Source organism: Bufo gargarizans, chromosome 3 (assembly GCF_014858855.1).
Source record: "Bufo gargarizans isolate SCDJY-AF-19 chromosome 3, ASM1485885v1, whole genome shotgun sequence".
Lineage (NCBI taxonomy): Eukaryota > Metazoa > Chordata > Amphibia > Anura > Bufonidae > Bufo > Bufo gargarizans.
In genome coordinates, this window is record NC_058082.1 from 368,462,684 (window position 1) to 368,489,554 (window position 26,871).

General features: G+C 44.9%; 1 protein-coding gene across 6 annotated transcripts in view; it reads left to right on the top strand.

The window, feature by feature from the left end:
• The window catches only part of LOC122933219, a 105,713-nt gene extending 79,172 nt beyond the window's left edge, over positions 1 to 26,541 (top strand). For 2 of the 6 annotated variants that reach the window (XM_044288070.1, XM_044288073.1), the window contains 4 exons: positions 869 to 958; positions 1,030 to 1,108; positions 23,610 to 23,713; positions 23,789 to 26,541. In XM_044288070.1, the coding sequence (XP_044144005.1) occupies positions 869 to 958; positions 1,030 to 1,108; positions 23,610 to 23,713; positions 23,789 to 23,841 (326 nt within the window). In that variant the 3' untranslated portion in view covers positions 23,842 to 26,541. The remainder of the gene's footprint in view (positions 1 to 868; positions 959 to 1,029; positions 1,109 to 23,609; positions 23,714 to 23,788) is intronic. The other 4 variants (XM_044288071.1, XM_044288074.1, XM_044288072.1 and 1 more) reach the window with 4 other exon arrangements.
• The last annotated feature ends 330 nt before the right edge of the window (positions 26,542 to 26,871 follow it).

The window sequence follows — 26,871 nt, forward strand, 5'->3', positions numbered from 1 at the left end:
AACGAGTTAACTACAGGGGAGGGAGGTGGGGGCCCACTGGCTACCAACGAGTTAACTACAGGGGAGGGAGGGGGGGCTGGCTACCAATGAGTTAACTACAGGGGAGGGAGGGGGGCCCACTGGCCACCAATGAGTTAACTACAGGGGGGGAGGGGGGGCCGGCCGCACTGGCCACCAATGAGTTAAAAACAGGGGGGGGTCTGCCCAGGGGGCAGTCATGTACACAGTTTTTTAGTATATTCTAACCTGAAGCGTCCCCATCACCATGGGAACGCCTCTGTGTTAGAATATACTGTCGGATCTGAGTTTCACGATGTAACTCATATCCGACAGTATATTCTAACATAGAGGCATTCCCATGGTGATGGGGACGCTTCAAGTTAAAATATACCATCGGATTGGAGAAAACTCCGATCCGATGGTATAAAGCGACTCCTGACTTTACATTAAAAGTCAATGGGGACGGATCCATTTGCAATTGCACCATATTGTGTCAATGTCAAACGGATCCGTCCCCATTGACTTGCATTGTAATTCAGGATGGATCCGTTTGGCCCTGCACGGCCAGGCGGACACCAAAACGACTTTTTTTTCATGTCCGTGGATCCTCCAAAAATCAAGGAAGACCCACCGACGAAAAAACGGTCACGGATCACGGACCTACGGACCCCGAAAAAATACTGTAGTGTGCATGAGGCCTTAGTTGAAGCACCTTGGGTAGTCATTACAGCATTTAGTTTTCTTGTGTATGATGCCACAAGGTTTGGATACCTGATTTGGGGATTTTTTGCCAGTCTTCTTTCTACATCCTCTCAATGTCCGAAGTACATTATAGCATAACTAGCAAAATATATATTGTTTCTTTCAGAAGAGATGTATGAAGACAGATCAGAGTATTCTACATTAGCGGTCTCAGAAGGTTCAAGTACCTCTCCTAACATAGTTCAAGATAATATAGGTAAATAAAACATAGTCATAATGAGCATTGACTAGTTATGGCAATTGATTTTTACTGAATTATCTTTGCAGATAATAAATATGTGAGTCCAGTTGATGTCAAATATAATGTCAGCAATGGACAGAATGGTAACTCTACAGGGGAAAGCAAGTAAGTAGATATAGTCTGTCAACTTGAAATTACTGTAAATATTATGTTTAATGTTCCGCTTTGTGGCCCATATGACCAATCTATTAATTAATCTTCGGCATCAGTGAAGTAAATTTCAAAGCTTAGAAAAGCCTGCATATGATGTCAAACAACCTCTAATAACATGTTTCAAACATATATCAGTTGAGCACCTAAACCACATCATTAATAAATAAAGTTATTTCTTTATTAGAGTAAATCAATATGGCCAGATCTGATTGATGAACATGAATATGACCAACTTTTGGTAATGCATTCAGAACTTTACTAACATACACTATTTGAGCTTATTTGTGGGATGATGGTTTTAACTGCTCATGATATCTCATTCCAATGCCACTTCAGGACAGACAGCCATGCTATTGATCCATTTTTCTCTTGATATGTAATGAAAGTGTATCTAAATAGTGTGAGGATAACTTGGTGTGAAATGGTGATGTACATTATGAGATGTGATTTAACATGGGCACAAAAAAGCAACCCTGCTGCACTTGCATTGACATAATTTGCAATGTATAGGTGTGGGCAAAAGGTAGAACAAAAAGTATTCTTTAAGTACTAATATTAGATAGACCACAAAGTTTTCATCAGAGTGTCTAGGACACCACTGTCCTGGAAGCAGTGTAAAGGCGTAATTGAGGAATGAAAAGTGCACTTAAAAGGCAGCAAGGGAAACCAATATAATTTGCACTAGAGGAAAAGGGGTAGTAACTGCAGCAGTTGTCAAGTGATAGAGATTTAGTTTTGCTTCAGTTTGCATTGGCATATTTTATGTCACATTTATCAAATGTCACATGTTTAATACATTTGTCTTATCCTTAAAGGCTATGTATACCTTTGGGGCCAATTTTTTTTATTGCTGCACTGTACTCATTTTGTGCTAATAATCATTATTTCAATTCCTGAGCCCCTTTCTCTGTAAGCCTTGATTCTCTAGTAGCAGGTTCTGTATTTTTTCTGTTTCCCATCATGCAGCTCAGATGACAGCTACTCATTGCTGATTTTTAACCTTATAAACACTCATAGCTCAACTCTTATGTTACTGATAAGAATGTGGCTTAAATACATGTTTATAACCTTTTAGCAATTTAGAGATAAGGCAGGTCATTTATTAAGACCAGTGTTTTAGATGCCAGTCTTAATGCCCCTTTGCCCCGGATGTGCCTACGTTATGGAGAGGCGCCGGCCTAAATGTATGCCAGCTCCCTTGCTGGTGTAGATTTAGACCATTTTGGTGTAGAAAATGATAAAAGAGATGGGCCTCCCGGCCCGCAGCCTTCCCCACCCACACCACACACCCTTTTTTAGATCTGGTGTGAGCAGGGAAAAGTTGGCATATATCTGATAATAAATGACCCCCAAGGTTTATTAAATGACTGGCACAAACTGAAAGTACAATTTTAATAGCTAAATGGCTGAATATTTTTAATAACGACCAAGTGAAAAAAAATTTAAAGCCAAAATGAGTAATATGCAATCATAAAAAATGTGTACGTAGCCAAAACCTAACACTTTTGTCTAGAAAAGCTACTCCAGTTTTCCAACTCCACCCTCCAACTGGAGTGAGATTGTGACTTTTTTAAAAAGTGTCAGTGATAGATTTGAAGTAAAACTGATTAACATAGCTAATCATGCCCATTTTCCCAGCCATATTTCAGAATTGGAGTGAGAGGTGTAAAAATGCAAAAAGCCTCTCTCCCCCATTTTTGAGTAACTTGAAGCCAGAATTCTGGAGTGAAGGCATGATAAATCAGAGGACTGGAGACAGAAAAAAATGTTATAATAAATTAGCAAGTGTTGGAAAACTAAAAAGCAAAAGATTGAAAAATAATAATGTATCTGAATTGAGAGAATGCAAAGACAAATAGTGTTTTCAATATCAACCAAATCTAAGTAGAGTACCTTTTTATCAGGGTTGTTATTACATTATTTTCAAGGGACATTCCCATAAGACAATGGTATAATTAAACCCAAAATAAAAGCATTTTTTCATTTTTAGAATTTTGGGTTGTCTTTTTTAATTTTGACAGTACTATGCTATTGAAAATGAAACACAAAACATTGTTCTGTAGCAGTAATAAGAGTGAAAAAGTTGTGCATGGGACAACAGAATAATCTCAGTTTACAACATTGGTATACAGGGAAGAATTATCTGAAAATCTGGAATTATTTACAGAATGACAGCTGTGTTTTCTTGTTGGGGTAAGCTAAACATGCAAACAGAAGAGCAGTGCATTGATTAGCATAATGTGAGAAGTCCTGACCAGCAGCACTTCTGCCCATGCACAAAAAAATGTTCTTAGGCCTCTTTTACACAGGATTTGCGTGTGAGGGCCAGATAGGATGTGAATGCGTTGCGTTGCGTTCTTCAGTTTTTTCCCGCGCGAATGCAATGCATTTTGCATGTGCGTGAGAAAAAACTGAATGTGGTACCCAGACCCGAACCCGAACTTCTTCACTGAAGTTCAGGTTTGGGTTAGGTATTCTGTAGATTTTAATATTTTCCCTTATAACATTGGTACATACAGAATGCTTAGTAAACTGTATATTGAGGTGTTAAAAAAAACTAAAAAAATTAACTTACCTGTTTCAATTGAAGATAGAAGGATCTTCTATCTTCATTTAGCAGAACCTGCGCTGACGTTACCACGCTCCCCACGTGGTGAGCGCGATTACGTCACCAAAGGTCCTTTTGCAGGTCCTGAAAGAAGAAGCAAGAAGAGGATGCCCGCTGTGTGATCAATTGGAACAGGTAAGTTAATGTTTTTCATTTTTTAACACCTCAATCTACAGTTTACTAAGCATTCTGTATTAAGAATGCTATTATGTTCCCTTATAACCATGTTAAGGTTAAAGGGAAAAAAAATACAGGGAAAACACTTGAATGGGGTCCGGGGTTGCTTTCATCCCTATGAACTCCTAGCAACCATGCGTGAAAATCGCACCGCATCCACACTTGCTTGCAGATGCTTGCGATTTTCACGCATCCCCATTAATTACTATGAGGCCTGCGTTGCGTGAAAAACGCAGAATATAGAACATGCTGAGATTTTCACGCAAAGCACAAGTGATGTGTGAAAATCACCGCTCATCTGAACAGCCTTATTGAAGTGATTGGGTCCGGATTTATTTGGGTGCAATGCATTCACCTCACCCATTGCACCCGCGCAGAATTCTCGCCCGTGTAAAAGGGGCCTTAGGGTCCATTCAGATGTCCGTAGTGTATTGCGGATCCGCAAATTGTGGATCCGCAATATACCTGGCCAGCACCCCACAGAACTGCCTATTCTTGTCTGCTATTGTGGACAAAAATAGGACATGTTCTATTTTTTTATGGAGCCGCAGACCGGAAGTTCGGGGCCGCGCTCCGGAAATGCGGATGCGGACAGCACACTGTGTGCTGTCTGCATCCATTCCTGCCCCATAGAGAATGAATGGGTCCACACCCTATCCAGATAATTGCGGAACGGGAGCGGACACACTCTACGGACGTGTGAATGGACCCTTAGGCTTCATGCACATGATCGTTTTTTTGCTAGCCGTATTTTTTGAGGATTGCTCAAAGACACATCAATTTCATGGCCCCATGCACATAGCTGTATATTTTGTGGATCTGTGTCAAAATTCCACCTATTATAGAACATATTCTCCTTGTCTGTGTAACACCCCAGAGTGGTGTTACCACTCCTGCACCCTACTACTGTCCTTATTGAGCTAACAAAACTTCATTTTAGATATTTATTTCCAGGTCCTTCACAACGTGCATCTATAATATCTTTATGCAACTCTTATGTTCATGTAATATGCCTGGTTCACCAGCAGGTGGCAGCAAACACGGCAGAGCTATAGTTAGAGAGAATGGAACTTACCATCCCATTCTAACCCTTTCTGGAGAGAAGTAGAATAGTCCTACTTTGAGCAAGAAGGCTGGGGACCAGTTAGTTCCAGTTTAGGTTTACCCCCTGCAAGGGGAAGAGTGTGCAGGGGCATGTCTCTGCTGGATGTGCCCATGCCAGCCAGAAGTTCTGCTGGCCATGGAGGCAGAAGCCTAAAGCCTCAAAAGCCAGGAGTAAAGTTCCTTGGCTGAAGTCCGACTACAGAGTGAAGTGCAGCATAAAGAAGAAGCCAAGTTGCTAAGTCAGCTTGTCAGTATAGCAGAGTGAAAGAAGAATAGAGCACAGTTGAGTTTGCCTGCCAGTTTAATGCTAAAGCCTTCTGGAACCAAGACAAAGGCTGTAACTGTTGGAAGAAACATTTATTCAGAGTAAAGCTGCTATTGAACTTCATCTCAAGTTCTGGACTCAAGGTTTTTCCAATCCCTCAATTATTCCCCCTTTTTATTGCTTCGGAGCCAAGGCCTGGGGTCCAGCAGTATCCAGGTAGGAGCACTGTGACACATAGAGATATTTAGACTGCACTACACCACTCTGCCTTCCTATATCTGGGATGTGATATATAGGAGGGCCCTGGGGGTAGGTGTCCATTGCAATTTTTGGCATCACGAATAGGATTTACTTTTGTGCCTTTATGCTACAGGCCTACAGATTTGACAGAAAACCCCAGGAAAAATGACCTTGCTGCATTTGTGCCAGATTAAGAGGCGCCAGATTGTGTGCTGATAACGGAGGGGTTAATCCGCCATATTTGCCAGTGATGGTGTATGTTCTTCATGTACCACAAGAGCGGGAAAACAGGGAACCACTCAGCCCAAGTATGCCAAACAGTGACCCTTTCCACCAGGAACTGCCCAGTTTAAGTGCAGAGAGTGAAGACTCCACCCTCCAGAATCTGCCCCTTCTTCCCAGTGTGTCCCAGACAGCAAGAAGAAGAAGATAAGATGGCACGTCCTCTCAGGTCTAACTGGAGAGAGATGGTGTGGGGCAGTGACCCCGAAGTAGAAGTTGCCTCTGATGAAGTGAGGGTCACACAAGTACAGCGGAACCTGGAGAAAGAGGCCAGGGTGTCCGCCATGCCATCTGGTGCAGCAGGGGTACCTGGAGCGTCCACTACGTCACCTAGGAAGAGCTGTGCTTCTGCCCAGCTGAACCCCATGGTGCCATCGGAGGTTTACGGCCCATGTCCAGACCATGTGGGACTGTAAAAAGGCAATTGAGGACTGGGTAATCAGGTTCTGGACAATCCACGGCCTGGGGGATCCTGAACTGGAGAGAATTCGGGGGACCATCCAATGGTTCTCCATGGAGCACGGAAGTGGCTTCCTAGCGGATGATGAAGACGGCGAGGAGCTGTTTGTAGGCCGCAGGTCCATAAAACGTCGCTACCTTCCCCATGCCCTCCACAGTCTGTACACAGGGGATCATGTTGAGTACACCCCCATGAGCTCCCTTAATGGACCATTTGCCACCAGAGTGACCCTGCTGTCCAAGCCCCTGGTGCCTATGCCAGCAGCTAAGTTCTGGCAGGAGGATCCAGCAGCCACAGGCCATGTGTACTGTGTCCAGGAAACTGCGGAGGGAGTCCTCTGCTTCCAAGAGAAGCCACAGGCCAGGGCCACTGATCCTGGGATTGCTGCCACCTCCAACCTTCATGATGGGATACCAAGCGACGACAGCCTTCTCATATAAACCCACTGTGATAAATTACCAGCTTCCCTGGAAGATGGCGTCGGCAGCAGCCAAAGGTCCTCAATTTCCTAAACCATCAGCTGAGGCCCAACTACCACAGTCCTTGCAGCCAGAGATCCTTAGTTCCCCTGCCCCGGCAGGAGGTTCCGACACTTTGAAGCAACAAGTGGCTGCAGCTAGTGTGACCAGCCGGTCACAACCAGATGCCTCCAATAGAGGGCAGTGGAGCTCCACCACTGAAGCAAGTCTGGCTTACAAAAGGCAGGAGCGCCCTCTGAGGTAATTTAGCAGCTCCAGCAGTGAGGAAGATTTCAGATACTAATGGTCTTATGTGACCTTGTGTTAGATTAGAAAGCCTAGGCATTGCATCGTGTTGTGGCTACACAAGGGGGACCGAGTGGTAAGTCACAAGCAGGTCTAACACCTTCAAGGGCTGCTGATAAATGTGTGTTTATGTAGTTCTAGATGTCCTAAGGCCTTGTGTGTAGCCTTACGGAAATATGTTTAGCTACCTGTTTAGTTATCAAGCTGACCGAGCAAAAAACTTTATGTAGACCTTGACCTTGCTGGGAAGGGATTAGAGGATGAAGCCACCATTCTATTTGCAGTCATCTCATAGCATTGTGGAGGGATTACAGTACATGATACCCCCACGCTTGCGGTGGTACTAGGGTTCAGTATCCACAACAGGAGTATTTGAACGCTTTGTGCAGTCCTTTTAGTTCTCTAGTTATTACCGAGAGGGACAACTGTGGACACTCTACTCATACGGGCAGGAACCTAGTGGTAGTCATTGTTATATCAGTCTATGTATGTCATAATAGTAACTAGTCTCATGCAGCACTCTAACCCTCCTTGGGTACCCTTAGATGCACAATTACCCATTGAATCAAGGGTTGTCATGATTAATGGTGCTTTTAAAAGCATTCCCAAAATATATAAGGACAATATACGGAGCTGGTGGGAGATACAGATGTTGGAGATCTATCTGAAAAATCAGATAGTCCCCAGAGGGCTCAGAATCCCTCATCTTCCAGCAGCCCAGGTGAGGTCATCAGAGTTCTTACATAAATAGGAGCAAGAATCGATAGCGTCCTCCTTGCATTTAATGTCTCTGCTGTTGGAGGAGGAGAGAGCGCTATATGAAAAATACGCTAGTGAACTCAATGTCCAAATTGAGGCTGTGAAAAAATTCTCAGCACATACTGAGTTTCAAAAACAAAACAAATACTTGATCAATAAGGTAGTACACTGCACAGCTCAAAGATAAGAAAACACACACAATACATCAGAGACACTACTGATTTTAAGGAAGGACGACTGTTCGATTACAGTAAAAAATCGAATAGAGCCCTTGAAGCCGAAACTGAGCCATCTTCATCGGAAGGCGAACCAGAAACCAACTCCATAACTAGCACTGTACCCATAACCCAGGAACATATGAAAAGGGGAAACTATAGGGGCAGGACTAGAAGGAGTAGGTGGAGTAGTCAGAGAGGCGGACTTCACAAGAATAATTTTTTAGGCAAGGGCCCGCCTCTTTCAGCATATGTGATGAGAAAGCGCAAAGACCAATGAGTTCCTCCCACATGGATTCTGAAGACCTCCAGATTGTCAACCTATCCCACAGAGTGCTCAGCACTTCAGAAATCAGCATTCTATCTAAAGGCCTATCGTTTGTACCATCCCATTCCTTCAACTAGTTTTAATGGATTAAGGATTTAAATCTATTCATTCGCAAGTTGAAATGGGGGAAGTCCTTTGCTAACCATGACAAACGAAGGTGCATGGAACTAGGCATCGATGTGGGAGATTTACCAGATGTTGAAATTCTATCTGACCTACTAAAAGAAAGTAGTAGACCAGTAAGGGAAGGTCCATTTACAGACTTGAGATCCAAATTACGCCTCAATCCTCTGTTAAATGACAAGTTGCCATTGGATACATTCCTAAACGTGGTCACAGACCCTGGAAGGTTAAGAGTTGGTCTGAACAATCTGAGGTCGAATGAAATGGAAGCTCTCCTTGAACAGGACACCTCCATAGTCATTAAGCCGTCCAATAAGGGCAGCAATACTGTGGTTATTGATGGTGACCAATACCTGGATATGTGTAACAGGATACTAAATGATCGAGCTTGCTATAGTGTGCTCCAGGCTAATCCCCATCAGACGTTTTATACCGAGTTACGAGACATCCTGCGGGAAGGCCTTGAACAGTGTTTAACTAATCAGAATGAGTTCAACTTTATGTGTCCACGCTTTCCACAACAGGCTTGCTTCTATAGCTTGCCCAAGGTGCACAAGGGCCTAGACCCGCTAAAGGGTCAGCCCATTGTGTTAGGCACAGGTTGTTTTACACATCCATCTAGTGTGTATGTCTCGACATTCCCATCATAAGTCTGTGACTCTATGGACAGCCTCAAAAAGTTTGATGGTCTACAGGTGGACGCGGGCGCAATGTTGGCAAGCCTCGACATCAAGGCCCTATATAGCTCTTCACCTCACCAACAGTGCTATCATGCTGTGGGTCAATTCCTGCAGAAATGGGGGATCCAGCTTCAAGCACATACTGCATTTACAGTCCGACTCCGGCTCCCCATCGCCATCAGATGAGGGGTGTGGCGATGGGGAGCCCCTATGACCCGTCCTATGCCAATTTCTACCTAGATTGGTGGGAGAGAGATGTATTCCTCAGGGAAGGAATGGCGATGTGGGCATCACACATCCTGCTCTGAGTCCAGCCGTACCCAGGTAGGAGACACCATGACACAACTACCACCAAACTACAGAGACATTAAAGGCTATTACACCACTCTGGAATTCCTAATATGGGACGGTCATTATAACACTTTGGAAGGGCCCTGGGATAGTACCCTGCGCATGCTGCAATTGGCATCACGACAAATACAGGATATATTATCCACCCGTACCTGGCCACTGCATTAAAGTGGCATCACGAACAGGATCGGATTGTGTGTCTAACATTACTACAAGGCCTAAGAACTGAAAATTGATTTAATTGCTTTTATTGTGGTGCTAGAAAACGCCAAACAGTGAGCGCCAGCAAGCCAAGGGTTAATTTGCCATATTTCTGTAATGGCGCAGCTTCTTCATGACCCTCAGAAGCGGGAAAACACAGGAATGCCCTCTCAGGAGCGCGGAAATGCTGACTACACCCTCCTAGAAGCGGGAAACCTAAATCCTGCCCACCAAGAACCTTGCAAAGTGAGCCAAGGGAGTGAAGACCCCTCCCCTCAGGCTCCACCTTCACTTCCTGCATCCAGCATGACCGAGGAGCAAAGAAAGATGGCGCTCCCCAAGCCAAAGTGGGACCAGATGACTATTGCAGGCGAACCGGTGTATGAAAATTACCCACCGGAGGTCTAGGTCTTCCAACTGGTGAAAAGGAATGCCCCTCAGTGCTTGCCAGGATTCCATAGGCTGTGGATTCCTCCTCTGACAGTGAGACCGCTGCCACTCCTGGGACAAAGATGGCCACTGTACTCAAGCCCGCTCACGCGGAAGCCGCCATCAGCCAAGCTGTCTAGGTCCCGGAGACGCCCACGTCACAGATGGCATCATCAACCCCCACGACCGAAGTCTCGGCCCAGAAGCCAGCCGTAACCCCCGCAGATTCGACTGCAGCTTCAGAGACAGCCATGATCACATCGCCCATCACAGAGGTCCCCACGCACCAGCAGGAGGCACTGGAACCGGCCACCGGGCCGCAACAACAGGTCATAGCCACCCCGCTCCCTAAGGCCCTGTTCCAACCTGTAGCTGCCCCTGCACCGTGCCCGGCTGGTGTGGCGGAGGCGGCCGGAGTTTCCACTCTGCCGCCTAGGAAAGCTGATCAGAGGCCAAGTCACCTTAGCCTCTCTAAATTACCTGTCATGCCCAGAGCTAGTGGGAATACAAGACAGCAGTGGAAGAGTGGATGAAGCAGGTCTTTGATGACCCCCAAACTGATCAGACGTACAGGAACTGTGGTTTTCCATTTAAAGAGGAGTGGGGTTCCTACAGGACAACTACAGCGGGGTGGAATTGTTTATGGGCCGCTGCTCCATGAAACAGAACTATCTGCCGCAGGCCCACCATAACTTATATGTCAGGGACCAGGTGGAATACACCCTGATGCGCTCCATGCAAGGCCCCTTTGCCACAGGTATTACCCTCCTGGCCAAGCCACTATCCCCTGCTATCACCCCAGAGACCTGGCAGGAAGATACAAGGTTCTGCTGGGAGAGTCAGATGCCTGCAGGAGGCATGCCCAGATGGCCAGCTGAGAATCAGGGAACGATCCCAACCTGAACCAGAGCCCCTTTTCCCTGACCTGGCTGTACCTCCAACGCTAGGGTCAGATTAACAACTCAGTGTTGACTTTCAACCCCAGGGTGCAACCCTATGTCCTACTCTGGAAGCTTCCACAGTCACCCCTGGATTGTTTGCGATAACCCCTCCAGCCAGAGGTTTTGCCTGCCTCTACACCGTCAAGGGATTCCGGCTTGCAGCAGGTTACTGCAGCGTTCTCCAGGCTGACTGCTCAGCCAACCTCAAAAGATACCACTAGAGGGCAGTGGCGCACCACTACAGCTGTCAAGCTTAGCAATCAGAGGCAGGAGCGCCCTCCTATGCGCTTTAGTAGCTCCAGCAGTGAGGAGGACCTGCAAGTCCTTCTCTAAATGCCTCCTTCACTGCAATACAAAAATGTATGAGAGCCACAACATGGACTGCACTTGAAGGGTGAAGATCTGTTGGCCATTGGTTCCGTGTGTGTTGCCCTTGTTTGTTCTTCACCAGGATGGACATGGTTTGTTAGGACTCCCCCCACTTCCGCAACTGTCTACATCCCAGTTTGCTCCAAAGTTTGCGCATTGTTTTATCCTCTCACTTGCTATTTCATATGTGTTTTTATATAATACTTTATACCGTTCCTTAGATTACAAATATACCTCCTATTGGATTGCAATAACCATGTTTACATCCAGAGGAAGCCAAGAAACTGATGGACTTTTCTTTATGTCCACATTAATGCACTTCAAGAAAAGGGACTCAAGTCATATGTGAGCGCATTATGATAATATTTATTACACTGTTATTTGCATAATGTTTTTGCACTCATATTGCTTCATTGTTTAGCGGTTAAGCAACGTTCAAGCACTTATGCTCATTGTGTGTATTCTTCTCCAGGTGCCACAATGTGAATCTATGCACTTTTTGTGAAATTGCACTTATTATTGCACTTAGCCAGATCAGTAGCACCTTTCTTTTGTCACCTTGCTTTACAGCTCTGTTCTCTTTAAATGGACTGCCTCTTTGGATGCAAATACTAATAGCCTATTCCTGGTGTCATAACCCGGGTACCCATGTAGGACAAAGTGGTAAGTCCCAGGCAGGTCCAGCAACTACAAGGGTAACCCTTCTGCTTTAGGAATGGCTAGGGGAGTAATATACCCCTCCTTCTTGTTTGTTATATGTGCCAGTATTGGTAATGGGACTACTAAGCCACCATCCTGGGATGTCTTCCAAGAGTTCCATGGGATTATTAAACCCTTTTCCTGTAATATTGCCAAAAGCGTTTGGAGAAACAGATACCTCCCCCTTATGTGCCTTTGCCTAAGGTATGGCACCTCCACCTTAGAGCCTCTTAGCTACACATAATCACCAAAGTGATCATGCTATAAGCCTTAATTTCGATTTTGGTGCAGGGAAGGGAATACAGGATAAAGCCACCCTTCAATTTGCAGGCATTTTATTAAACAATGGTGGGATTACAGAGTAAAGACACTCCCATGCTTTCTTTGGTATTAGGATCCAATATACTTCAAAATCAGTCAGAAAAGATTGCTTAGTGCAGACCGTATGGTTCACTGGGTATACCGAGAGGGAAACTGTTAATAAGACACCCTACTCATGCTGGCAGGAACCTTAGGGTAGCAGTGATAGGTTTGTCTTTGTATGTCTTTATGTGTACTTCATACAGCACTTTGTATTTAATTGGGTACCCCAGAGCTTAATCCTCTTATCCAAAGCACAAGCCAAGGATGGCTTGACTCAAAGTAAGGGGGAATGTAGCACCCCAGAGTTGTGTTACTACACGCCTCTACCCCGCTACTATCTTCTAAGAGCCATTATACTGTCATCTGATTTATATTATGTGTTCCACAAATGTGCATATAAATCTATGTTAAACGCAATTGTTCATGTAATTTGCCTGGTTATCAGTAGGTGGCAGCAACCCATTGGCAAGTACATTTTAGTGCTTAGTGTATCTGGGCTGAAATGGATAATTCCAGCTTAGCTCCCCCTCTGTGGAGAGGTGGCTGGTCCTACATCCTGCAGCATGGGTGGAGAAGGAAGTTAGAGTCAGTGTGCCAGCCACCTCTGTTGGGGAAAGCTGTGTGATAGTGTTCAGGAGAATCCCTGCCTAGGGAAGACAGCAAGGACCTAATCTTGGCTGAGACATGTCCATATATATCTCAGCTAGAGCAGCTTCAGCTCTGCTGAAGGAAGAAAGCAGAAACTACAGACAAACTCCAGAGTTCCAGGAAGAAAGCATCCTCTGTGAGATAAGTCCAGAGTGCTAGGAGAAGCCAATTCCTCTTTAGCTAGTCTGTCCCCACACAGCATAAGGTACCAGATAAGTGCAGAAGCTTATCCTGCCACAGTTACAGAGCTACTAAGAAGACGTTTTATCCTGCAATCTCCACATTTAAAGCAGAAGTACTCATTCCTGCCAATGATTGCCAAAACCTGCTGGGACCAAGAGACCAAAGCTGTATACTGCTGTATAAGTTATTTCAAGTAAAGCAACGTTTGAACTTCCTCTAAAGCTCTGGACATCATTTATTCTGCAAAGTTCCTCTATTAATCCTACTATCACTACGCTCAAATTTATTGCAAGTGAGCCAGGAGTCCGGCATACTCAGGTAGGAGACACATTAACACAACTACCACCAAACTGCAGAGATATTATAGGCCATTACACGACTGTGGCATTCCTAATCTGGGACGTGCGTTATAACACCTTGGAAGGGCCCTGGGATAGTACCCTGTGCATTCTGTAATTAGTCTCACGACAAATACAGGATATATTATCCACCCATACCTGGCCATTGCACTCTCCCACTGGATTCTTCCATAACACCTTCTACCATAAGCAGCACAGACGCTGGAGGCTCTGCCTCAAGTACTGAGCAGCTTATAGCAATGCGCCACACTGACCTGTGAGTTCCAAGAAGAAGGAGCGCCGGGCGGCCACAGCGCATGTAAGTATAATGCTGCTGACTAACTGACCATGGCAGACAGGACTTCAGTAGCATTACACTGCTGGGACTCAGATTGGAACTGCTGCTGCCACCAATGATGGAGAGGGGAGGGCACACTGCTCACCAATGATTTTAATACGGGGGGTGCACTGCCCACCAATGATTTTAATACTGGGAAGGGGGGGGGGAGCGCACTGCCCACCAATGCAAACATTGTAGAAACATTGCCGGCACCCGACATCTGATAGGGAGCTGCCGTCCGCGCAATTAACCCCTCAGGTGCCGTGGATGACAGTGCCATGTCAGTGGTGCATCCCCATGGGAACACCTTGGGTTTATAATATACCATCGGATCTGAGTTTTCTCCAATCCGATGGTATATTTTAACTTCAAGCGTCCCTATCACCATGGGAATGCCTCTGTATTAGAATAAAATAATCCGAACACCGAACCCGGACTTCAGTGAAAAAGTCCGGATTCGGGTACGTGTACCAAAAAACGTAAAGTTTACAGATCGGGTTCGCTCAACTCTACTGATGATATATCCTAAAAAACTCTCTGAAAAGCCCTTAAAAGACAAAGCTTGAAGCCTCAGTAGCCAGGAGGAAAATTCCCTGGCCTAATCTAGAGTGTGCTGTCCGCATCTGCATTTGCGTATCTGCACTTCCGTATCTGCACTTCCGTTCTGCCAAAAAATAGAACATGTCCTATTCTTGTCCGCAATTGCGGACAAGAGAGGAATTTTCTATGAGAGTGCTGGCGATGTGTGATCCGCAAAATGCGGAATGCACATTGCCAGTGTCCGTGTTTTGCAGATCTGCAAAACACATATGGACGTGTGAATGGACCCTAAAGTTGCTGTTCAACTACACACAAGGTCTGGACTCAATCTTTCTTTCAAATCTCTCAATTATTCCCTCTCTTTATTGCTTCAGAGCCAAAGCCTGGGGCCCAGCCGTATCCAGGTAGGATCACCGCGACACACATAAAGGGACATTTTAGGCCACACTATACCACTGAGCATTCTTACACCTGCCACTTCCGTTCCGCCAAAAAATAGAACATGTCCTATTCTTGTCCACAATTGCGGACAAGAAAGGCATTTTCTATGAGAGTGCCAGCGATGTGTGATCCGCAAAATGCGGAACGCACATTGCCAGTGTCCGTGTTTTGCGGATCTGCAAAACACATATGGACGTGTGAATGGACCCTAAAGTTGCTGTTCAACTACATACAAGGTCTGGGCTCAATCTTTCTTTCAAATCCCTCAATTATTCCCTCTATTTATTGCTTCAGAGCCAAAGCCTAGGGCCCAGCCGTATCCAGGTAGGATCACCGTGACACACATAAAGGGACATTTTAGGCCACACTATACCACTGAGCATTCTTACACCTGGGACGTGTTTTATATATAGAGGGTCCTAGGGGGAGGCGCCCTTGTGATTTTTGCGTCACGAACAGGATTTACTTGCGTGCCTTTATACTAAAAGCCCTACAGATTTGACAGACATCCCACTAAAAATGACTTTACTATGTTTACTGCGGTGCGACAGGCGCAGGAAAGTACACGCCAGCATCCAAGGGGTTAATCCACCATCTTTGCTAGTGATGGCATATCTTCTTCTTGTACCTCAAGAGCGGGAAGGGAAAACAGGGAGACGCCCAGGAGCGGGAAATGACATCCCTGCCCACAGGGAACAATCTAATGTAGAAAAAGGAAGCAAAGACTCCACCCCTAAAGCTCCTCCTCCTTTACCAATTGGTATTGCAGCAAGGGAGAACAACATGGCGTGACCTAAGCTAAACTGGAATGAGATGGTCAGGAAGAGCGGTTCAATCTCTGACCTGAACCCAATGGTCCCCAGAGAGGTGACGGCCCACGCGATGACCATGTGGGAATATAAAAAGGCTATTGAGGACTGGGTGGTCCACATTTTAGACCATCCACAGCCGAGGGATCCAAAATTAGAGCAGCACAGATGAACCGTCGTCTGGTTCTTGGTGGAGAGAGGGGGTGGCTTCCTGATGGACGACGAAGAGACCGGTGAGGAATTGTTTGTGGGTTGCCAATCCGTCAAGCGCCCCCTACGTGCCCCAGGGCTGTCACAATCTATATGGAGAGGATCATGTAGAGGATTAAGAATATTTTTCTCGAACATCGCAACTTTGAGAATTCACGAATATTTCAAATATAGTGCTATATATTCGCTATATTGAATATTTGTCATTTTTTTACATCTGAAAACATGATTCCACACTGCTTCTTGCTTGTGGGCCAATGAGTCATTGGCCCACAAGCCCTGAGTCATTGGCCCATAAGCAACTTAAAGGGTTTCTACCACCAGAAATACTGTTATGTAGCTGACTGAAATTAGCGATTCGCTAATGTCAGCACTACATAACAGTATGTTTCTAACAGTAGTTCCTGCAGCCGTTTTTGTTAAAAACGTACTTTTATAGATATGCTAATGAGCCTCTAGGTGCTATGTGGGCATCATTAGCACCTAGAGGACTCCGTTCACTAACCATTTCAGCCGCCCATCGCGTCCCTCCAGCCCGCCCCGCTCCTGTTGATTGCCGTAAAACTTCTCAGTATCGAGTACCAATTCCCGCGCCTGCGCCGTGCGCTTCTGTATTCGGCGCAGTGAGTGAATGCCGCGCTCCTGGTCCTTTGTTAGAATATTCGTCTTTTTTTTTTCAATCTGTACAGTTGTGCCACTTCGGCATACTCCTCCCTCAAAAGTGTCCCCGTCACCATGGGAACACCTGGGGGTTAGAATATACCATTGGATCTGAGTTTTCACAATCTCAGATCTGATGGTATATTCTAACCCTCAGGCGTTCCCATGGTGACGGGGACAGTTGTCGGGGAGGAGTATGCCGAAGTGGAACAACTGTACAGATTGAAAAAAAAGAAGACAAATATTCAAAAAAACTAATATATTCAATATATTTGTAATATTCTAAAACAAGAATATATAGCAATATATAGCGAATATTCGAAAAAAATTATGTAGAGAAATTAAGCTAATATAGTGCTATAATCTTCTTTGTCTAACAGTTGTAATTTTTTTTTTGATCTGAAGTTCAGATTGGAAAAAAATGACAACTATAAAAAAAATAATTATAGCACTATATTAGCTAAATTTACTATATTCTCTTTTTTTTCGAATATTCGCTATATTGCTATATATTCTTGTTTTAAAATATTACGAATATTCAGAAAAATGAATATAGCACTATATTAGCTATATTGCTCTATATATTATTTTTTTTAGAATATTTGTCATTTTTTTCCATCTGAAGTCATGATTCCTCCCTGCTTAAGTAACTTAAGCAGGGAGGAATCATGACTCGAGATGGAAAAAAATTATGAATATTCTAAAAAAACAAATATACAGCACTAAATTCTATAGGGCTATATATTCGTTTTTGACCCATACCTATATTGATGGCGTTATATTCACATATTATGCGATCATTACCTTGCCGATTGTGATACAGGTACCACAATATGATCCTATGCACTATGGTAAAAAAATAATAAAATGCTGTTAGCCAGATAGTTAGCACCTTACTTTCATAGCTCATATGGACTGCCTCTGAGAATGTTAATATTCATGTTTTTTATGCTACCTTGTGTTAGCTCAGAAAGGCATTGTATTGTATTTTTGCTACACAAGGGGGACCAAGTGGTAAGTCACAAGCAGATCTAACACTGTCAAGGATAAACCTGCTGCTAATGTGTGTTTTGAGGGAGTAGTCCTCATGGAGATATGGGAGAGAACTGGCTCCTCCTCCTAGTCTGTCTATGACCTAAGGCCTTGTGCACCGCCTTAAGGGAAAAATATTTTGCTGCCTATTTACACAAAGAAAAAGAGACGTTCCAGCATTCAGCATAAAAACCTATGTTTTCTTTATTCATAATGGTCACAATTCACATACATGCACAGCTTCCCGCTCCACCGCTAGGTTGACATGTTTCGGACTTGTTAGTCCTTACTCGTGAGGACTGGTCCGGTCTGTTCCGTGCATTGGAAAAGATATGGTGTGCTGGAAAAACGTGTTTGTAGCTGCCTGTTTAGTCATCAAGGTGACCGTGCAAAAAGCTATATACAGTTGCAAAAAAAGTATGTAAACCCTTTGGAATTAAATGGATTTCTGCACAAATTGGTCATAAAATGTGATCTGATCTTCATCTAAGTCACAACAATAGACAATCACAGTCTGCTTAAACTAATAACACACAAATAATTAAATGTTACCATGCTTTTATTGAACATACCGTGTAAACATTCACAGTGCAGGTGGAAAAAGTATGTGACTCCCTAGACTAATGACCTCTCCAAGAGCTAATTGGAGTGAGGTGTCAGCCAACTGGAATCCAATCAATGAGATGAGATTGGATGTGTTGGTTACAGCTGCCCTGCCCTATAAAAAACACACACCAGTTGTGGGTTTGCTTTTCACAAGAAGCATTGCCTGATGTGAATGATGCCTCGCACATAAGAGCTCTCAAAAGACCTCTGATTAAGAATTGTTGACTTGCATAAAGCTGGAAAGGGTTATAAAAGTATCTCCAAAAGCCTTGCTGTTCATCAGTCCATGGTAAGACAAATTGTCTATAAATGAAGAAAGTTCAGCACTGCTGCTACTCTCCCTAGGAGTGGCCGTCCTGTAAAGATGACTGCAAGAGCACAGCGCAGAATGCTCAATAAGGTGAAGAAGAATCCTAGAGTGTCAGCTAAAGACTTACAAAAGTCTCTAGTACATGCTAACATCCCTGTTAGAAAATCTAAGATACGTAAAAAACACTAAACAAAAATGGATTTCATGGGAGGATACCACAGAGGAAGCCACTGCTGTCCAAAAAAAAACATTGCTGCAAGTTTACAGTTTGCACAAGAGCACCTAGATGTTCCACAGCAGTACTGGCAAAATATTCTGTGGAAAAATGAAACCAAAGTTGAGTTGTTTGGAAGAAACACACAACACTATGTGTGGAGAAAAAGAGGCACAGCACACCAACATCAAAAACTCATCCCAAATGTGAAGTATGGTGTTGGGGGCATCATGGTTTGGGGCTGCTTTGCTGCATCAGGGCCTGGACGGATTTCTACCATCGAAGTAGGAATGAATCCCCAAGTTTATCAAGACATTTGCAGGAGAACTTAAAGGCATCTGTCCACCAGCTGAAGCTCAACAGAAGATGGGTGTTGCGACAGGACAACGACCCAAAGCATAGAAGTAAATCAACAACAGAATGGCTTAAACAGAAAAAAATATGCCTTCTGGAGTGGCCCAGTCAGAGTCCTGACCTCAACCCGATTGAGATGCTGTGGCATGACTTCAAGAAAGCGATTCACACCAGACATTCCAAGAATATTGCTGAACTGAAACAGTTCTGTAAAGAGGAATGGTCAAGAATTACTCCTGACCGTTGTGCGCGTCTGATCTGCAACTACAGGAAATGTTTAGTTGAAGTTACTGCTGCCAAAAGAAGGTTCAACCAGTTATTAAATCTAAGGATTAACATACTTTTTCCACCTGCACTGTGAATGTTTAAATGGTGTGTTCAATAAAAACAAGGTAACATTTTATTCTTTGTGTGTTATTAGTTTAACCACTTCAACCCCGCTAGCTGAAACCCCCTTAATGACCAGGCCACTTTTTACACTTCTGCACTACACTACTTTCACCGTTTATTGCTCGGTCATGCAACTTATCACCCTTATGAATTTTACCTCCTTTTCTTCTCACTAATAGAGCTTTCTTTTGGTGGTATTTCATTGCTGCTGACATTTTTACTTTTTTTGGATACAGGAGGTTCTCGATGATCTCTTCCTGAAATTTGAGGAAGGATCCTGTTCTCCCAGCCTTACTGTAGAGAACAAAACTATTATACAGAGCCAATTGAATCAAATATACAGACACCTTCTTATACCAGCGTCTGGTGCGTCGGGAAACTAAATACGGAGACAACATCTGGTCATTGAAGTCCACCCCTCCCATGAGCGCATTATAGTCATGGACACAGAGGGGTTTTTCAATGACACGGGTTGCTCGCTCAATTTGGATTGTCGTGTCTGCGTGAATGGAGGAGAGCATGTAAACGTCACGCTTGTCTCTCCATTTCACCGCGAACAGTTCTTCGTTACACAAGGCAGCCCTCTCCCCCCTTGCAAGACGGGTGGTAATGAGCCGTTGGGGGAAGCCCGCGCAACTAGTTCGCGCGGTACCACAGGCGCCGATCTGTTCTAGAAACAAATGCCTAAAGAGGGCCACACTTGTGTAGAAATTGTCCACATAAAGATGGTACCCCTTGCCGAATAAGAGTGACACCCAGACTGTCTTCCCACTGCTCCCCAGGTAGTCAGGGCAACCGACCAGCTCCAGGGTCTGATCTTTTCCCTCATAGACACGAAATTTGTGGGTATAGCCTGTGGCCCTTTCACAGAGCTTATACAATTTGACCCCATACCGGGCGCGCTTGCTTGGGATGTATTGTTTGAAGCCAAGGCGCCCAGTAAAATGTATAAGGGACTCGTCTACGCAGATGTTTTGCTCAGGGGTATACAAATCTGCAAATTTATGGTTGAAGTGGTCTATGAGGGGCCGAATTTTGTGGAGCCGGTCAAAAGCTGGGTGGCCTCTGGGACGAGAGGTGCTATTGTCACTAAAGTGCAGGAAACGCAGGATGGCCTCAAATCGTGCCCTGGACATAGCAGCAGAGAACATGGGCATGTGATGAATTGGGTTCGTGGACCGATTAGACCGCAATTCATGCTTTTTGGTTAGACCCATGTTGAGGAGAAGGCCCAGAAAATTTTTAATTTCGGAAACTTGGACTGGTTTCCACCAGAAAGGCTGGGCATAATAGCTTCCCGGGTTGGCGGATATAAATTGAGTGGCATACCGGTTTGTTTCTGCCACGACTAAGTCCAAGAGCTCCGCAGTCAAGAACAGCTCAAAAAATCCCAGGGCTGAACCGATCTGAGCTGTCTCAACCCGAACTCCAGACTGGGCGGTGAAAGGGGGAACTACAGGTGCGGCTGAAGTTGGGGACTGCCAATCAGGGTTTGCCAGCACCTCTGGGATTCTAGGGGCTCTACGGGCCCGTCTGTGCGGTGGCTGCGACGGGGTAACTACTGCACGTGCCACCGTACCAGCTTCAACTGCCCTTCTGGTGCTCGCCACTTCACCATGTTCTACGGCAGTGCTGGTACTAGGTCCAGGGAGGGCTGGGCTGCTGGTGTATGCCTCACCACGTAATCCGACAGCGCCAGCCCCACTCTGCTGCCCTTGAAGCGGATCCTGCACAATCTGTGGTCTAGCGACACAGGGCCGGGTACGCCTGGTGCTATCAGGGACCTCAACCTCCTCGTCCGAACTTTGGGTCAGAGAGCCACTGCTTTCTACAGGTTCATATTCTGACCCGCTAGATTCATCAGATGAGGGTTCCCATTCCTCATCTGACTGGGTCAGAAGCCTGTAGGCCTCTTCAGAAGAATACCCCCTGTTTGACATATGGGCAACTAAATTTAGGGGTATTCCCTGAGACTACCCAAGAAAAAAAGCAAGCCTGTCTTACAAATGGGGGGCTAGCAAAGTACCGGAGGCCGCTGCGGTTGATAAAAAATATCAAAACTGATTTATTTTTTTTATCGCCGCAGCGCGTGTAAAGTGATTGTGCAGTGATCAAAAAAAAATTTTTTTGGGCACTGCGGCGGGGCGGGCGTGGGCGAATGCACGTGTCGGCTACCGATCAGGCCTGATCGGGCAAACACTGCGTTTTTGGGTGGAGGGTGATGAGCTAAGATGACACTAATACTATTATAGATCTGACTGTGATCAGTTTTGATCACTTCCAGATAGTATAAAAGTACAAAAGCTGATTAGTGATACGCTAATCAGCGAATAAGTGACTGCGGTGCAGTGGGCTGGGCGCTAACTGATCCCTAAACTACCTAACCAAGGGGCCTAAACTATCCCTAAAACCTAACAGTCAATACCAGTGAAAAAAATAAGTTTGCACTGATCACTTTTTTCACTTTCACTAGTGATTGACAGGGGCAAGAAGGGGTGATCAAGGGGTTAATTGGGGTGCAGGGGGGTGATCTGGGGCTAAGTGTAGTGTTTGGTGTTACTCACTGTGAAGCCTGCTCCTCTGCTGGATCCAACCGGCCAAAAGGACCAGCAGAGGAGCAGGGAAGCCATATAACACATCGTATTTACTAATATGATGTGTTATCTGGCTTCTCATTGGATTTTTTTTAAATCAGCAACCTGCCAGCGACGATCATTGGCTGGCAGGTTGCTGACGTGACCCCCCTCTAACTTTTGCCGGCCCGCGATGCGCGGGCCGGCAAAGCGCGTCATCTCGCGTCTCGCGAGATGGCGCGTATATGCGTGACTCTGCGCAGCGCTGCCACCTCCGGAAAGCGAATCTGCGTTAGGCAGTCCGGAGGTGGTTAAGCAGACTGTGATTGTCTATTATTGTGACTTACATGAAGATCAGATCACATTTTATGACCAATTTGTGCAGAAATCCATATCATTCCAAAGGGTTCACATACTTTTTCTTGCAACTGTATAGACCTTGGTGCTTGGAAGGGAATACAGGATGAAGCCACCCTTCTATTTGCGAGTGTCTCATAGCATCGTGGAGGGATTACAGTACATTACACCCCACGCTTTCGGTGTTACTAGGGTCTGGTATCTAGAACAGGAGTATTTGAGCGCTTTGTGCGGTCTCTTTGGTTCACTGGTTATTACCGAGAAGGGAAAACTGTGAATAGACACCCTACTCATACGGGCAGGAACCTAACCTTCCTTGGGTACCCTTAGAGCATAACCTAAGCACAAGCTGAGGGCGGCTTGGTTTTAAGTAAGAGGGAATGTAACACCTCAGAGTGGTGTTACCACTTCTGCACCCTGCTACTGTCTTTATTGGTCTAACAAAATGTCAACTTGTGCATTTATTCCAGGTCCTCCACAATGTGCATTCCTATTTTGTTATGCAACTGTTATGTTCACATGTAATGTGCCTGGTTCACCAGCAGGTGGCAGCAAACATGGCAAAGCTGTATGTAGATAGAATGGAACTTACCATTCCAGTCTAACCCCCCGTCTGGAGAGGAGTGGGCTAGTCCCACTTCCTGGAGGAAGGGTGGGGACCAGTGAGAGTTAGTCTAGCTTAACCCTGCTAGGGGACAGGTGTGCAGGAGACACGTCTCTGATGAACGTGCCCAGGCCAGCCAGAGCACCTTAAGCTCTGCTGGCCATGGAGGCAAAATCTTGAAGCCTCAGGATCCAGGAGGAAAATTCCCTGGCCTAATCTAGAGACAAACCATACAAAGAGAAGTACAGCACCGTAAATGTACAGTGGAAGGCACCAACAGATTAATAGCATGGCCTGGGAGCCTAAGTATATTTTTAAACTGTGTATGTCTCATCTTTCTATATGATCTAGCAGACCAATCAATGCAGTCAGACAACTCTCAGAAATAAAAGTAGGCAAATCCATATGAACTTAGGTACCTAGGGATGGTAAGCACATACCCGTGATACCAATTACTAACAATCTGATAATTTTTTCATTGACTAGCCATAAAATTGAGCATCACGGGGCATGGGATATTCTACGCTGGATGCTTTTTTTATTCATGGGACTGTGTGTCCTCCTCTCTACCTATTACGAAAAGATTTCAGGTGCGTTTGAACATTTATAATATTTCTATAAAGACAGACTGTCCCATACTAATATTAGCTTCTGTTTCATTTCAGACAGCATATCTCACATACATCTGATGTGTGATCAACCATTAAATGAAACGTGACCTGACAGCTGGATATGATTGTTCGAGCACCGTATAACTTATTTTAAATATGACTTTATTTTGGTGGATTAAAATGTGTTATATGTAAAATGGTGCTGCCACACTATGGGAGTGATTCATCATCTCCACCTACACACATTTTTTTTTTGCTGAAAAAAGTCACAAAGCGAAGTGGCGGTGCGTAAATGTGCGTAAACCTCCGATGTACAACAATTATTTGACTCTTCTACCTAACTGCGGCACAGTGTCTGATAAAGGCCTGCGAGCCAAAAATGTTTACGCTCTGCCGCTTTACCCAATTTTCTGAAATAAAAAAGGAAATACATTGATCAAGATAAAACAGTTGCCCATGGATGTGCCTAACTTATGAAGAGGTTTGCACCTTGCCATAAATTAAAAGCATCCTCCAGCAGTGCAGGGGATGTCAAGAATGGTGTAGCGCACACGAGTCTTGATAAATCTCCCCCTGTGTCTCTTCTTGATTTTCTTTGTCTTGTAGAAAAAATACAAAACATTTTGGCATTAAGTGAGGCAACCAATAGATGGTGTGTGTAGCTATGCAACAAATTTACCATCTAGCCTGTGCTAAATTTGATACATGATGTTTAACAATACACTGTCTCAATATTAGACAGGATTAATAAATCTGCCCCATGACTTCTTTTGAGGCCTTTGGGTTGTAAAAAAATTTCATGACTCATGTGTGTCAAATGTCATGTGTGTAGCTTAACATGTGTTAAGTCACACATTGCCACGCAGTGTTGGAGCTGATTGGCCTAGGCAAGAGTAGCCACACCGGTGAGCAGCTGCTAAAGTACATCAAGCAGCAAACATCCCACCGGCTGTCACCCTGCCAACTCCAATTGGGCAAGGTTGTCAGCGACAATGATTGCAACATCCTGGCTTTCCTGAACCTGGGGAAAATAATACATATTCCCTCTGCATGACCTTTTAATAAAATGCACTGGCTTGTGCAAGGTGCTGGCAATGTCCAGGATACTGTCCCTCTTTTCAGTTATTCTTATGTGGTGAGGAATGCTCTCCTGGACTTGCAGCATCAGAATGGTCTACAGCTACATGGCTTAATGTGCGACGTTCCAACTTGCTGGAATTCAACATTGCACATGCTACATGTGTACTAGTATCGGATAGCAGTGAGGAGGTGCTGCCACTGGAAGAGGAAGAGGAGTCAGTGAACGAGGAGCAAGAGGATGATGATGGTGACACCTGTCACAACACCCAATTGTCTCAGTGAAGGGTTGAGTTGGGAAAAACGGCCTCCTTGGGCACGCTGGCCACAATGACTACCTGTAGACTTGCTAACGAAGTGACAGGCAGATTGGTGGCATCAAGCATGTTTTTATACCGTCGCTATCAAAGCAAAATGGCCATTATGCCACTGCTGAAGCCTGCCGACCATCGTGCTCTGTACGGCTGCTGTTGCCTCCATCATGCCACTGCCTTGGCTTGCTTACCATCAGCTTCAGCAAGGCTGCTGCTTCCTGCGTCACGCTGCTGCCTGCCACCATGTACCATATGGCTGTTGCTGTCACCTTAGCCGCTGCTGCTCCTCGATACTAATCCCCTACTGCCATCACTATTAACGCAATGCATCTGCCACTACTACTACCATTACCACCACTACTACTAATATTACTACTACTACCCATAAACGACTGACCTACAGCCTTGTATGTTCCACTCTATGCTACTTCTGCTGCCGCTATGTACCTCTAATACCTTACGCTTTCCACATCCACACTGCACTGCTGCTGCTCCCAATTAAGGCCTCATGCACACAACCGTGTGCCAACCGTGGTGGTGCTGTGGACCGCAAATTGCTGTTTCCTGCCGTCTGTGGACACTTGAATTGGGTCCGCGATCCGCATCCGATGGTCTGCACCGCAAAAATGTAGTGCATGCAGTGCTTTTTTGCAGTGTGGAGGCACTGATAGAAAACCTATAGAAGCACTCCGTAGGGCTTCCATGAGCTTCTGATCTGTGCCTCCATTCTGCTCAAACCATGGACCTATTTAAGTGTTGTTTATGGCCCACAATACGGGCATGGACCTTCTACGGTTGTGTGCATCAGGCCTAAAAGGGAGAATTTTAATTTGGCGCCACATTTTCTTCTGAGAATCAACACTTGTGTGTGTTGTATGAGTAGGCATTCTGACTCCTGTAAATACATTATTTTTGGAAACTTGCTCCCCCAAGCCACTTTTATTTTGTTATTTATTTGTATCCAATAACACTGTTTGTGTTTAAACATCATCTGCCCCCAATAAGGGACAATTTTTGGAAGCTTTGGATTATGAAAAAGCATAACGGGTGTCGGCGCTGTGTGTTTTGTAAGCATGCTGTATAGTAACCCCTTCCTGACACATGACTTAATAGTATGTCACAGTGGCAGGTGACTTGCCGTATTCTGACGTACTATTACATCATGGTGATCGGGCAGGCACCGCAGCGGTGCCCCGCCCAATCATAGCAGGTGCCCAGCAGTCACTGATTGTTGGGCCTCTGCTGTATCCGCTGGCATCGGCTTTTACAGCCATTAACCCCCTCTATGTGCACGCAGTCAGCGTATCTCCGCACCCGTAACAACCAGCTCTATAAAAATATCACATGACCTAGCTCCTTAGGTGAACACCGTAAAAAAGAAAAATAAAGCAATTTTTTTGTCACCTTACATCACAAAAATTGCAATACCAAGCGACCAAAATGGCATATGCCCCCAAAATAGTACTCATCAAACCGTCACCTCATGCCACAAAAAAATGAGACCCTACCTAAGACAATCACCCAAAAAATGTATAAAAAATATGACTCTTAGACTATGGAGACACTCAAATATGATTATTTTTTTGTTTCAAAAATGCTATTATCGTGTTAAAGTGGAATAAATAAAAAAAGTAGACATATTATTAGGTATTGCCACATCCGTAACGACCTGCTCTATAAAAATATTAGATATTGCCACGTCTGTAACAACCAGCTCTATAAAAATATTCCATGACCTAATCCCTC